The 14,302-nt window shown below is 33.0% G+C and overlaps 1 protein-coding gene across 3 annotated transcripts; it reads left to right on the top strand.

Annotated features, from left to right (window-relative positions):
• The first annotated feature begins 1,014 nt into the window (after nucleotides 1-1,014).
• Nucleotides 1,015-10,675, top strand: LOC132697212 (putative ammonium transporter 2). Of its 3 annotated transcripts, none has more exons than XM_060662519.1 (11): nucleotides 1,015-1,239; nucleotides 1,290-1,376; nucleotides 1,429-1,657; nucleotides 4,064-4,263; nucleotides 4,721-4,990; nucleotides 6,076-6,146; nucleotides 7,829-7,886; nucleotides 7,966-8,043; nucleotides 8,308-8,492; nucleotides 10,184-10,370; nucleotides 10,429-10,675. In XM_060662519.1, exons 1-11 carry the CDS (start codon nucleotides 1,113-1,115, stop codon nucleotides 10,578-10,580), a joined length of 1,644 nt encoding a protein of 547 aa, XP_060518502.1. In that variant the 5' UTR covers nucleotides 1,015-1,112; the 3' UTR covers nucleotides 10,581-10,675. The 3 variants fall into 3 exon arrangements, with proteins under 3 accessions (XP_060518502.1, XP_060518504.1, XP_060518503.1); XM_060662521.1 differs by having other exon boundaries at nucleotides 4,721-4,870; XM_060662520.1 differs by having other exon boundaries at nucleotides 1,016-1,239; nucleotides 8,308-8,486.
• Nucleotides 10,676-14,302: the final 3,627 nt, after the last annotated feature.

The following is a 14,302-nucleotide window of genomic DNA, read 5'->3' on the forward strand; positions in this document are numbered from 1 at the left end:
TCGAATCTTAAATACAGCAACATATTTAAGATGTTCCATGTGTATTGTCAACAAAACAAGTCTAGAGTACGATGGCAAGTCCTGACTAGTCTGAACCGGGCAGTGATAGACGACAGACGTATATTCTTCGGATATGGAAATTAAATACTTTTTGGGTGAAAAGGCGTTAAAAACCATTAAAGGACTTCAAGTGGTCGACGAATTTAGTGTCAGTTTAATTAATCAATGGTATGTAGATAAGAAACCTACATGCTACGTGCTGTATGAAGATGATAAACCAATTTCCTTTGCTCTTTTATCAAAAATGGACTTCGATCCCCTCAATCAGCATACCCAACCGAAGACCCTAAATTATGTGTACACCATGGAGGAACATAGACGCAAGAATTATGCTTTCAAGCTGTTGGAACATATCAAGACACGAAATCAATTTACAGCGTTTTGTTCAAATGAGACGTCTGAAAATTTATTTATCAAATGCAATTGTAAAAGTTTTGATGGTTTCAATAATACGGTATTTCGACATCCCTAATAAAATGTAAAAGAATCACCATCGTTTCATTTTATACTGCCGCATTTATATATATTTTTTTGATATATAATATTCTTTATATATTCATTTATGAGTATTTATTTTGATATTGATTGATTGATATTGATTACGAAACGTATGATTTGTTTTCTCTGGAATTAGATGCAAAGGAGACCTGATGGTCCAGTAAATTATTTAAATAGATACCTATCTACAAGATAAAAAGTTTGTTTACGCGAAGTACGTCCCCTCAAATAATGGTTCCAAGTGAACCTATAAACAATCGATAAGTAGTTGACACGATGGACTATTGTGTCCGTAACCTTACCCAGCCCAATTTAACATAGTTCTTTATATTTAATTCCTCTAACTGCCGTTTTTGATGAATAAATGAAATCTTTGATAAGAGGCGGTCGTTATTCCCGAATTATGCAAATCACTGCGTTTAAATATTAAAATGTTTACATGTACGCTCCTAAAACCGTAAACATTTTAAAATGAATTAAAGTACGGGTAGCATATATGTAAGTAGGAACCAAAGTTTCTGCGCATATCAGAAACTCCTGAAGCTATCACTAAAATGATTATTAATAGTACAAACGCAACTGGAAATAGAACCTACAATGTTCCAGCTTTGTTCAATATCGGAGTTGAAGATAGTAATTGGATTATTACCAGTTCCTTTATGATTTTCACTATGCAAACTGGTAAGTATTTTCAAAGGATTTTGGGTGACATATATACTTACCGTTTGCAGGATTTGGTATGCTTGAGTCTGGATGTGTTTCCATCAAAAATGAAGTTAATATTATGATGAAAAATGTTGTGGATATCGTTCTGGGAGGTAAAACAAAAGTGTTGCGTTGGAGCTTTAGTTAATCACTACAACTATCTAGGTTTAACGTATTGGGCGTTCGGATTCGCAATGTCTTTCGGTCGAGCAGATTTAAATAATGGATTCATTGCTCTAGGTGACTTTTTCATAGACCCTACAAACGACGACCCTTTCAAGGGGTCCGTTTACACCGCTTTCATTTTTCAATTATCATTCGCTACTACAGCCACTACCATTGTTAGCGGTGCCATGGCAGAAAGATGTAATTTTAAAGCTTATTGCATATTCAGGTAAGCTGAATTTGTTGAGCTGAGAAACAATAATTATTATTGTACCTATTTTCTATCAATAACTTTTTCATGTCTATTATAAATGCGAACCAAATCGAATCCGAAAACTACGTCGTTTATACAAAGTAGTTTGACCGAGTTATATGCAGTTAACCAGGAAGTATCCCACTAAAAGTTATAATAAGTTGAGTTGCTTAAAACGTTGTTAATATTCGGTATGAAGACTGAAGAAATTTGCGCTTTTTCTAGTGAGATTGCCTGTAGGCAACACTGACCATTTTTTGTTGTATTCTAAAAACATGCGCTGGCATCGCAGGTCCCATTTGTTTGTTTTGTGTGTTCTTCGAGTACATTTAGAGGACGTTGGGTCTCACAAATATACAACTCGCGGCATTCACATTGTATTTGATAGATGCAGTTCCTCTCTCTCTCTCTCTCTTCTCTCTTGATTGGATATTCGGTTTTGGTTTTGGGAAAGGCAAAGTCGCTTCTAACTAAAAAACTCTGTTAACCTTATATTTTGTCAGTAACCGTCTAACGTATCTTTTGAATATATTATCTGTTATTAAGTGAATCGTGATTGAGTAAGCAGTCCAGCTGTCTATCGGTTCCATTCCAGATTATGAAGATGTGGTCAACATATTCTAAAAAACTTGTTGCAAACCTGGATATAGAATGCATTTATTAGATCAGAAGAAGGAAATTGAAGTTAGATAATTTAAAATCATTAACATATTTAAATACATAATAGATTAGATAAAATTATTGACTAAAAAAGTCGTCAACATCAGTACATCATACCCGTTCCAAAGAAAAACTGTCCAAGTATCATTAACGATTTTAGACCAATCATTTTGTCAACTATCTTAAAGGTTGTTGAAAAATTTGCAGTTAAATAACTTCGTCAGTTCCTATGCGCCAGTTCAAACACTCAATCTGGTTTTCGACCTCTTCAGAGCACTACTTGCTTCATGTTACTCATGTTACTGTTGTTACTCTCTCTTGTCTCATATTCTTGGATTATAGCAAAGCATTCGACAAAGCTTAGCTAAACTGAAATGCTTCTAAATAAAAGGTGCTCTTTCATTTTTCTAAAATTTTCTTTGTCAGAGATACCAAAGAATAGTTATAGGAAATACTCATTCAGATGCCATTGCTTTGGAAAGGGGTGTTCCTCAGGGGAGTATTCTGGGACCTATTCTGTTCTCAGTTTGTACAGTTTACTTCTCTACTTATAAATTTGGATCTAAAAATAATTTCGGCTTATAACCTCTAATTGGATAATAAGAAAACGCAGTTGTTATTATTTGGAAACAAAAGGGAAGAAATTGTAAGAAACGCCTCTTTCAAGATTACGCTAAATGATGAGATTATCTCTCCTTCTTCGGACGGGTGAAAAAATTTAGGATTATGGTTTGATGGTGACTTGGGGGTTTCTAAGTTCCTAAGTTTTCTTAAACTCTGTGATATGTTAGTTTTATCCCATGTCGCAGTATGGTCTATTCTCCAGATAAAGAGAGATTCTTATGGCTTCAGAATGCTTGTATTTGTTTTAGTTATAATCTCTGAATGTATGACCGTATTTCTCAGTTCTTTTCTAATTCGGGTTGGCTCAAGCTGAAGGACCGTTTTAAATTTCATTTAGCCATCTTTGTTTTTTACTAAAATTCAATAAGACCCCGTCGTACTTGTTTGAAAAACTTTGCAGAGGAAATTATATTTATATTCGAGACACTTTCATTGTGTGAGATATTGCCTTCCATGACACACTCCGGTAATTTTCCAGACATATTTTTGCTATAACGCAGTTGAGATATTCAATGAAATACCTTATGCTATAACTTTCCTCCCCAGAATAAAGTCTTTGAGACAAGCGCTAATATTGTTTATTAGGCCCTCCAGTATCAAGCAAAAGCGAATGAGTTTATGATGTAGGTATATACAGGTGTGTATTTTGTTGACAATTATGGTGTTGGCTGTTGTTCTTGTGGTTATAAGACAGTTAAAATGTGAATGAAGTGTGAAATTAAAATGAGAAAGTTATTTCCAATGTTGTTGTCCGTATCCAATCTGTACCTGGTCATGCGGTAGTCGAATTTCACAACCTCAAACAATGGCCCGGGTCGAGGGTAAGGGACGCATTTTTATAAGTTCGATATATTTGGACAGTTTGATCGCATTATCTTATTGAGAAATAAAGCTTTTTTTAAATAAATATCCACACTTAAAGGACTATATCGCGGGATTTATGTTAATATGACGTTTTACACTGGTTTTCATTTGGATTTGATTTATTTGGTTTTTTCTAGAGCGTTCAAAATAAATATGTACTAATGGAAACTGTAGGCTAAAAAGCGAAGTTAGTATTAGTTAGTGATCATGCCTCTGTCAAAAATGCATTTTTAGCTTCTTAAACACTAGCGTCTATTGTATTCCGGCGGGATGGATTTGGGGCGAGCACGGGTTTTTGAAACGACTGGGGGCGGTGGACATCGCAGGGTCTGGTGTTGTCCACTTAATAGGCGGAAGCGCAGCGCTGGCCAGCGCTTTTATGTTGGGCCCTCGTTTAGGACGATATGATAACGGAATAAAGCAATTGCCTTTAGGTAAGTATCAGAAGAAGAAACTGTTAGGGTCGTATTAATAGTAATTCCTTGAGGGAGCTTCAGAATTTATTTGATATATAAAGGTTCCTTAAGTACAACAGCTATGAAATGACTATAAATACCACCTTTAAATTTTAAATCTTCAGTTTTTCTGCATTAAACCTGAGTCTAGCAATGCCCAGAATCTTCTGCCACTAGAGCAGTTGATTGCAATTTCACTCGTTATTCAGGTTAACACTGTTTTGTGTTTGTTAAGACATTTTTAACAACAAACCTTAGTTTGTCTATTAATATGTCTTTACGTGAAAAGCTTTTCGCTTGAATGATTGCTCTAAATATATTCATAAAAAATTAAGGTTAGGTTTTTGCGGAAAACATCCTTAAATAATGTGAAGAAACTTGTCAATAGCTTATTCTACGAAGACCAACAGCATTAATTTTACTTTTCTCGCTCCAGGGAACCCTGTAAACGCTGTCATGGGATTGTTTGTTCTTTGGTGGGGATGGTTGGCATTCAATTCTGGAAGCACTTACGGCCTTAGCGGTGCCAAATGGCACTACGCCGCCAAAGCTGCAGTCATGACGATGATGTCCTCTTTCGGTGGCGGTACTGCAAGTATTATTTTCACGATGGTGAAATTACGCGGCCGCATTGACGCTTTGGATATTATTAATGGCATTCTGGGATCTCTCGTGTCGATCACGGCGGGTTGCTTTTTATATCAAGGTTTGCGTGGCGTGGCAAATCACAGATCACTTGTTAGTAGATTAATATGACCTTTCGTTTTCACCACTGTACTTATAGTTAAAGTGCAACAACAACAAATAGATTAATTTTTCACTCCTTAGGTCGTCTACTGAGGAACTCATAAAATTGCTCTTCTAATTGAAATGCTAATTCGCACTCTCTCTTCAGTTTTATATTCAGATATTTAAAGCGAAAAGTGTTACGAGTCATATACCCGGCGACACAAGAAAGGGAGAACACGCTACCAAGAATAGCTACAATATAGGCTGAGTTTGACCTTTTCAACCATGTGCAGTGAAATTCACTTTCGGTTTGAGCGGAAACTACGTTAAATTTTGAAGTTGAAATCGCACACGCAGAATTTTTGTCTTTTTTGCATAATTTTCACTTACTTTTTAGGTGGTATATTCGCCGGAATGTAAACAAATAAAGGGTATACCGTCCCAAGTTAAAAGAATGTTTCATATTACCAAGTAATTGTTCATTTAGCCTATAGTATGTATTCAAATGGAAATTACTAATTTTTATATTTATCATTTTGCGTTGGTGGCAATATTTAAAAATATAAACAGAATCAACGTAAATTACGTTACTTCAAGTCAAACTGCTATGTATAATTTCAATTTTGCAGAAAAATTCGCTTGCACACCCGTACGAAAGTCGCTATAGAGTGAAACTAAAACACATTTTTTATTTTCCATTTTCCATCCATAAAAGGCAGGTTGTAAATTTCGATTACAAGGTAGAACGAAAATAGATTTTCTATTCCAACATTTCATCACACTGTAACCGTCGTAAAGAGATATGAGAAATAATGTGTAACATGGTATTTCGGTTTGTATTGCCATCTCTTGATTCTATATTTAAATACATCTACTTAACAATTTTTCAAAGAAACTTTCATAGGCCATTGTAATACTGGATTCAGTCTGCGTCTGTTGTTTATAAATCAGGAATCCAGAAGATTTTTAAATGTACTATCAACGGCTTCCTAAACATATTTTGCTGCCAAATTTTAGCTGCTAACTTCCCAGTATCATTTTTACAGGTATATCTCCTTTTAGGATGGGAAGCTATATTTATCGGAGCCGTGGGGTCGTTTTTGGTATGCGGATCCATGCCTCTGTTCAATTTAGTACGTTGTTATTACTAACATTTTTTAGTATTTATGTTTCATAGGGCTGCTCAAATAAGAGTCTCTACAATTTAGTAAATTAAATTTTGGATGGAGAAGACTGACATAAAAAAATTATATATAAAATACCTATGATGTTAAGTGAAACAAAATAGTTTAGCAAATTATTTTGGATTTTCTTTAGTCGGTCCTTAAATTTCCCCAATTTATGAACATGATATTGAAAGTGCTTTAGAACGGCATATGTACAGGGTGTTAAATTTTTTATTTGAAATATTTCAGTAATGTCGTACTTTGCACCAAAGCCGTATGTTGGAATAGCAAATAGTGTACTGTAGTCTGGTGGGACTGAAGCAGTTGAGGGTTGTAATTATAAAATCCTCTATGCCTTAGAACCAAAAGTGGACTCTCACGAGACTACAAATACTGGCAGGATACTGCCAACCAAGAAGGCACCAAACAATATCTAGAAGAAACAAACCAAAATTCAACTGACCAAAGATCCAAAGTATAGTTTTGACTAAACGGAAATTAAAATTTAAAAGTTTATTTTTAATAATAGATAATATTCAGTTTAAAATTTCGGAAGGACAAAACAACATCAGGATTTTAATAATTCCGTAATTCATTAAAATGTACGTAGTTTTATAAGAACTGGTCATATTTCAGTGTAAAACATTGCGGATGGCACTGGTGAAAATTTTACAAAATATTTAGCACCGAAAATACCCTTTGACGCCTGTGTTGTTGTTAAGTTATGTTAAGTAATATTAAAATTATGATAAAAACCAATTTTACTTTAACACCTTTCATCCTGGAAACGAAGCCCTTACGGGGAGATGTTTAGAGGACATTATTTGCTTGAAAATACTTAAGAAATGATCCTGTCAAGTACCAGACACCTAATTAAAAAGCACCCCATATTGTAACGAACAATAGTAATAATAATAATAATAAAGTTTATTTATCAATCAATACAAGCCACAATATCACGACTACAATATAATGCTATTCATACTAATTCCCGTAAATTCATAACCAAAAAAAGAAGCTTTAAAAAATAAAAAAATAAAACAAAAGATTATTTAGTAGAAGTGGGAGTAAAATAATTACGATTATTTGATAAATAGACTAAAATAACACCCAAGAAATACTTCTTGTCGGTGAGAATGAAACTTATAGGTCTTATATAATTATGGAAAGTAAAGAGTGAAATGAAATGAAATCAATACAAATTGGAAAAGTCAAAAGGGTAATGAAAAATCGAACGGTAACAAATTGAATGAAAATGAAACAGAAGACATAGTTTAATAAGCTAGGGAAGGAATGATAAAATTATGGTGTAATAACAAGCTTGATTTGGAATGTAATTCTATTAAATTTATTAGCCATTGGTTTGTCATGATCAGGTACAGTTTAGTCTAGTTCTGGATACGTTTTCTTGGTTATGTGTTTTTATCATTGTTGGGGATACTTTGACACATTCGAGAATTTATTTTTTTTGGTCATACTTTTTAAGCTAGCCATATTTTTTTAATTAGCAGTGAATGAATTCTCGATCTCTTTTGACTTAGCAGCCATTTGTTTAGTCGAGATTTAGGTCAAGTGCTTTCGATTAATACCAATGAAAGGTTGTTACTTAATTACAAAAGGCAATATGCCAATGAAGGTTCCATTTTTAGGTAAATATTGACGATCCTGTTGGTGCCAGTGCAGTACACGGAGTTGGTGGCATATGGGGTGAGTTCATTAATAACAGCTAAAATTCACAATTAATTAAATTGAATTATTACAAGACAAATTGTCGTTATTTTTGTAGGTATAATCGCCGTTGGGATATTTGCCTCAAATCCTTATCCACTAGACACCACCGGAGGCCGAAATGGAATTGCTAAAGGTTTTTATGCTTAATAGTTATTAATAGTAATTAATAGTAATTAATTATTGTTGCAACAAATTTTGAAAAAAAGTGAATTTCAAAGTTTGATAAGATTGTTTGAAAGGCTTGCAGACGATTATGTCCAAAATTAAGGGGAAATTTATATATTGTCTTAGAATAAACATAGATCAATTCACTTTTTGTTTTTTTTTGTGAAAGAAAATATATTATTGAAATATTTGTTGAACAATAACTAATGTACATTTTATAAATTGATATTAGGAGGTGGTTGGTATCTGCTCGGTGTGCAAACCTTGACCGTCTTCTGCTTCGTTACATGGGGTTTATGTTCCACCGTTACTCTACTATGGATAATCAACAAAATCGTGCCAATTCGAATGGCGGTACACGAGGAGCTGCTTGGAGCCGATTTAACAGAACATTTGGTCAAACATCCGAAAGTAAATGTTAGCATGAAGTAACAATCTTGCACATTAGCGGCCTTTGCAATATTTTGAGTTATTTGGTTTTAGTATATTTGAAATTATTGAGTGATAGCGCAAGAAAAAATCATTTCACATCCCAAAATCTTGTCCACTATAGGGTAGGTGAAAACCAATAACGAAACACCAACTTTGACGCTATTGTACTAGTTTTTTTTTTGTAATAAATTTCATTTGTCATATTTGGATATTGCCATAATCTTGGCTACTAGGCGTTTTTAAGGTAAAATCGTATTTTGTGTCTTAACAGTCTCTTGTCTCTTGATATTAAAAAGAAAATTACGACTTTTGAAAGTTTCTTTTTTTAAAATAAAAAACTAAATAGTGCTAATTTTTCTCTGTTCACTAGTATATTACAATCGTTGGCGTTGGTTTATCGAAATATAAATAAAATGTAAAAAAGGTTTTCCTAGATGCAAAACTTAATTAATATAGAAGGGGTATCAAAAATCATAAACATAAAAGTATAAACCTAGGTCCAGAAAATCTTAATTTTACAATTACAATTAATTACAATTCATTACAATTTTAAAGTCCAGTACCGTGCCGAGAGTTATCTTGACAAATAGTCGTCGAGATATACGTCAAATCACTTTTTTAAAGTTTACTTTGAATATACCACTAATACTACAACTTTTTGGCTCTTAAGTTATTTTCGAATTTTAAAATCATGAAAAATGCACTCTTCGATGCACTTTGTTGCAAAAGCTATTTTTTTTTTAAATATATAATTTCCCATATCTTGGAAACTAAGCATATGTCGACCTACCTTTATATAGACTTTTTGAATGTGAACATGAAATATGTTCATTTGTACCAAGAGATACTTAATAGGTAATCACATTGAGCAAATACTTAAAACTTTAAAATTAAAATTTAAAATAAAATTGTAAAACTGTGTTAATGTCAAAAGTTTTTAAAATGAAAATGTCCACAACTTCCTGATGAATTGATATACTTCACACATAGAATATTTTGAAATATCTAACATGTTCTTTTTATTTTCCATTGCGATGTGTAGTTTTGGTTAGTTTTAGCTTTCGTTGGTTTAGTAGATTAAGTTTTAAGTGCTCGCTGTCCGCTTGAGCTTGATCTTTTGCTAAGGTATATGAAGTATTCCGTGTAACGTCAGAGCCGTAGAGGAGCTGGTTGTATTATAAATCCAAATATGATTTATTCAATATGCGGTGTCAAATATTTATTGTTAAAAAGATGCAGAGTGTTAAAACTAAAATTTAATTTTCGAAAAATTACTATAAGCGTAAGATGGTAAAATGGATCAACATATCAAACTCTAAATGATTGTGAAGGTCATTTTAATTGTTAAGTAAACAGAGTTTTGGAGATTTTAAAATTTCTGTAGTGAGGTAGTGTAGTTGGACCGTTTTTTTAAATGTTTCCTCGGTAAGCCAATTTTACAGTGTGCTATAACGGTGTTTTACGAGAAAATAAAGCAAGGTCAAAAATTATACAAAATATAATAAGAATAATGTATTACGACATATACAGGCGTCCCACAGATTATTATTATTTCTCACATTCGACAACGTTCCTGTTATTTAGATTTAGCTTTTCAGTTTTAAAATTGTAGTAATATTTCGAAAATAAGAGTTTCACAAATAAGTTTGTGGCGATTTCTACATAGGAACTTTTAGGTGGGAGTGTCGCGAGCATTGTCAGCATTTCGACCAGTGTACGATACAACAGAAGTTGAAAATCTTGAAAATGTTGGGATGAATCCTGGACACGATAAACATCTGAACACAGTTAAGTTTTTGGCCACCAAAAAGCACTACAGGATGTCGAAGATCCTTAAGGTCATTACAAGTGATCAGAACATAGGCAAGAAAATTTAAATGTTTAAAAATGCTGTTAAAATTTATTGAAAAAAAAACTTTAGGAGTAAAATTTTTGGACGGAATTTTTAAAAAGAAACGCAAATCCAAGACGGTAGGAAAGAAGGCGGCGAAACCAAGATTGAGCTTGAACAACTTAAAGGTCTTTCAGACTCTCAAAGAAAGCAATAAAGCCCCAATGGCGTGGGTAAATTAAATTCACCAAACAACGCAATATAGTATTATGCTCCACATATGAAGATTAATAAATGTTTAACATATGCAAATGAAACTATTGTTGTTTATCCTATTAAATGGCGAATTCGCCAGTGAATAAACGTCCGTGTTTTAATAAATTATTTGAAAGTATTGTTAGGATACAAAAAATTCTGGTTAGCGTTAATTGTTCAGAAATTGACACATTGAATGTATGTATGTTTTTATTTTTGGCGTCACCTTTCGCAGAACAATTTTCAAGATCATTCACGGCGCAGTGAACTGGTAATAATTATTTCAAACATTAGACTTTGTAGGAAATAACCTAAGTATTATTTTTCTATTCCCTACTGTAAAATGCGCACTTATGCATTGATCACACGTGCGCAAAATTGCACTTGCACATTGCCGCGAGCTACTTCGGACGTTCCTGGTACTTCGCCACGAGTTTGGGAGCGATCGGTCTTTGTCCTGGTGGTTACGTCACACGCGAATGAGTGATGTATTCGTGCTGTTTTGTAAAAATCAACCTAAAATCTAATGTACCTAGAAAAAGTATAGTATGCAACACATTGCTAAACCTCTTCAATCAATGCACTCTGCTCGTGGCAAAAGAAACTCGTGAACAAAGTGTCGTTTATTAAACTTGTTGCATAATATACTATTTCGCAATTTCCATAGGAACTAAACCGCAATAGTAAAAATGTGCAGAACATGCAGATATAACGTAATACACGATTTTTTATATAACTTTTTTAAACCAAGCCGATTACTCATAGACCTTGTCTTAATTATTAAATATATAGTACTTGATAATAAAAACGTTACTATTACGTTAATAAATGTGAGATTATAATTTTTTACCTTGTGTTGCTAAATTGGTTCCTACTTGCTACTGTATTGTCAGACTTGTTGATATAGGTATGGTATAAATGATTAAATCCGATTAATATAGGTTACTATTTACTACTACTAATAAAACCTACCGGAATTAAAGTGGCATTTGACTTTACGAATGAGAAACGTAATACGGTAGCAGTTGGCGTACTTATACTGATTTTACATGATCTAAATACATACCTATTTATTTTACTTAGTACACTGCGTGGCAAATATTCCATCGGTATTACTTCGGCTAACTTGTGGTCAGGTGTGAGGTAAGAAACACTTCATTTATTTTTATCATTTATTTATACCACAAATTTGATTTTTTTTTTATTGCCTTTACCAATTTTTTTTGGATACTGTATTGGGATGGTCTATTCCAAAGTAGGCTTTGTAATAAGTGAAAAATAAATACCTAGATTGTAATCTAATGACAATGTAGATTATGCAATAAGTTTTGTAAACGTTATTTTAGTCACTGGTATGATTTGGCACAAGAAGAGTGTGTTCTTAATAAACGCGTGGCTGAAGAAGATTATCAAACTCGTGAATATATGTTTTCAATGACTATTTGTTTCTGGGCTCATTTTTGCAAAACAACCAGGAACAAATTTACTGAGGTGACTGAGGTGACCGTCAGAATTGACAAATGTCAGATTGCCATTGCTAAAATCTACCGAAAATATACGATTGCTCTCAAACTACTGAAATTACCGGAAACGACCGAAGTGGCTCGCCACTGTAGGTAACGTAGCTGACGGGTTAAGTGATACTTTCCGCACCATTGATTACTTTAAAGAGCAGACAAAGATATTTAATTAGAAATTGAAGAAAATTTTAAGCATGAGTTTTGTTAATTATTGTTGCAATATATTGCAATACGTTTACAAATGAAATAAATGTTTAACTAAATAATCAATTTTTTATCTTTTATAATAATGTTAATGAAAAAGCTATTATTTGTTACAATCGAGCTCCTTTTCTTCCGGAATTAATGTTTTTAGAGGTTGATTACGTAAAAAATGTGAAATTCCATAATAAATTTTGATATACGGCGCAATTTTACATCCGAACATCTTGTAGGCCAAACAAAACTTCGACTTTCTTCGCTTTCGTTTTGTGAGAACGGCTCTTCGCAAAAATGTTCTGCTGTATTATTGATGAGTTTTCTGCTGGAATTATTAATTGTTTTCTGTCTTATTTTTCAAATTATCTCCAAAATATTCAGTAATAGCTCCAATAGTGTATTAACATTTAATACAGGGTTGCTCACATGCAGCACATTATTACAAGTATGTTTCTGGTGAACGAGTCAACAAGTTATTGTAAATTATATTTGCAAAGCTCAAAATAATTTTACTCCGATATTAAGCTGATATTAAAAAAAGAAACAGACAGGAATCAAAAATATTTTGTTCCGTCTCTGTAATGGAGTTCATTTTACTGGAACCTCTAACAAAAATATTCATTTCTCATTGTCGCTGAATCAAATGCAGGCTGTAGGCTTAAACTTACTTGGAGCTAAAGACAATTAAAAGGAGAATAAATGATTATATTAATAATGGGCTATATTTTTATTGGCATCATATCCACTGGTATTAAATGTAAACATTATTTTCGTGATCCATTAGATGTGATGTACTAATCAACGCTGATTGGACATAAGATGCACAAAGAGAATAAATACAAATTAGCAAATTATGCTATCATTATACTGGTCAGTACGACATCGATTGGAAAAACAAAATACTGAAAGTCAGATAATAGATATATAGGAAATAAATAATTGGAAAATTAAAAAAGTACTATTTTGAGGGTCATTACAGGGAAGCAACCAAAATTAATTAATTGTAAAAAATTGGTTCCGAGAAAACATTTAACGCGGAGCTATGTTATTGAACTTATTCATAAGAGGTCTAAACATCATTAAATTACATACGGATTATATTCACTCTGAAGATTTACTTTTCTATAACCTTACTGTTAAGCCTACATTTTTTGCTCAATAAATAGCTAGAAGTAGTTTGCTCAAACTATTTTAATATTTGTTTACATAATTTTATATTACATTACATTTACTTAATTTAGTAATCGTTTGCCAATTAGTAGGTCAAGGGGGTAAGTTAAAAAATAACCAGAAGGTCAAATTTCTCGGGCGTATTTTAAATTTTGCTTTATTCCTTATTCTCTAAAAATCTATTTTAGATATAAGCAGAAGTTTGTGAAAAGAAAGACATAAAAATACAATGAATATGCAACATATAATATTTCTACAGGAAATTAACTAAATGAAGTTCAGAACAGGTATTTGCCTGTGATTATAAATGACCAGTTCAAACAAGTTATTTTATTTTTAAAATTTTTAGTTTTATTAAAAGTAATTAGCTAAGTTTTATTCTCAAATATACGCATTTTGGCAATTGTTCTTGGATAAATCATTTTATATTGCAATTTATTGTATTGTTTATGAACAACGTGAGTAGTGAATAAGTACAATATAGGCTTCCCCCACTCCTGTCCCTTTTGTGGGCGTGTCCTCCTTCCCCACGACTCTCTAGCTCCTCCGCCTTTACCCATAATCCCTTGAAACTGGCCCCCATTGGATAAGCAACCAGAAATGCGGTTTAATCAATCTCCCCACCTCTAGTTTGCGATGGCGGCGAAGCCAATCAGAGCCCAGATATTTTCCCACCCCTAAGAAAAGCAATGGCGTCAATGAGACTTGATCATATTGTTCGCGTGACCATCTGCACCCTCTAGCGGTTCGAATGTAAACTAGTGTACCCTCTTGGAATAAGATTTTCTTTAATAAGGTAACCCCACCTAGTGAATATTGAC

The sequence above is a fragment of the Cylas formicarius genome, unplaced genomic scaffold (genome assembly GCF_029955315.1).
Source record: "Cylas formicarius isolate icCylForm1 unplaced genomic scaffold, icCylForm1.1 PGA_scaffold_1__22_contigs__length_36826433, whole genome shotgun sequence".
Taxonomy (NCBI): Eukaryota; Metazoa; Arthropoda; class Insecta; order Coleoptera; family Brentidae; genus Cylas; species Cylas formicarius.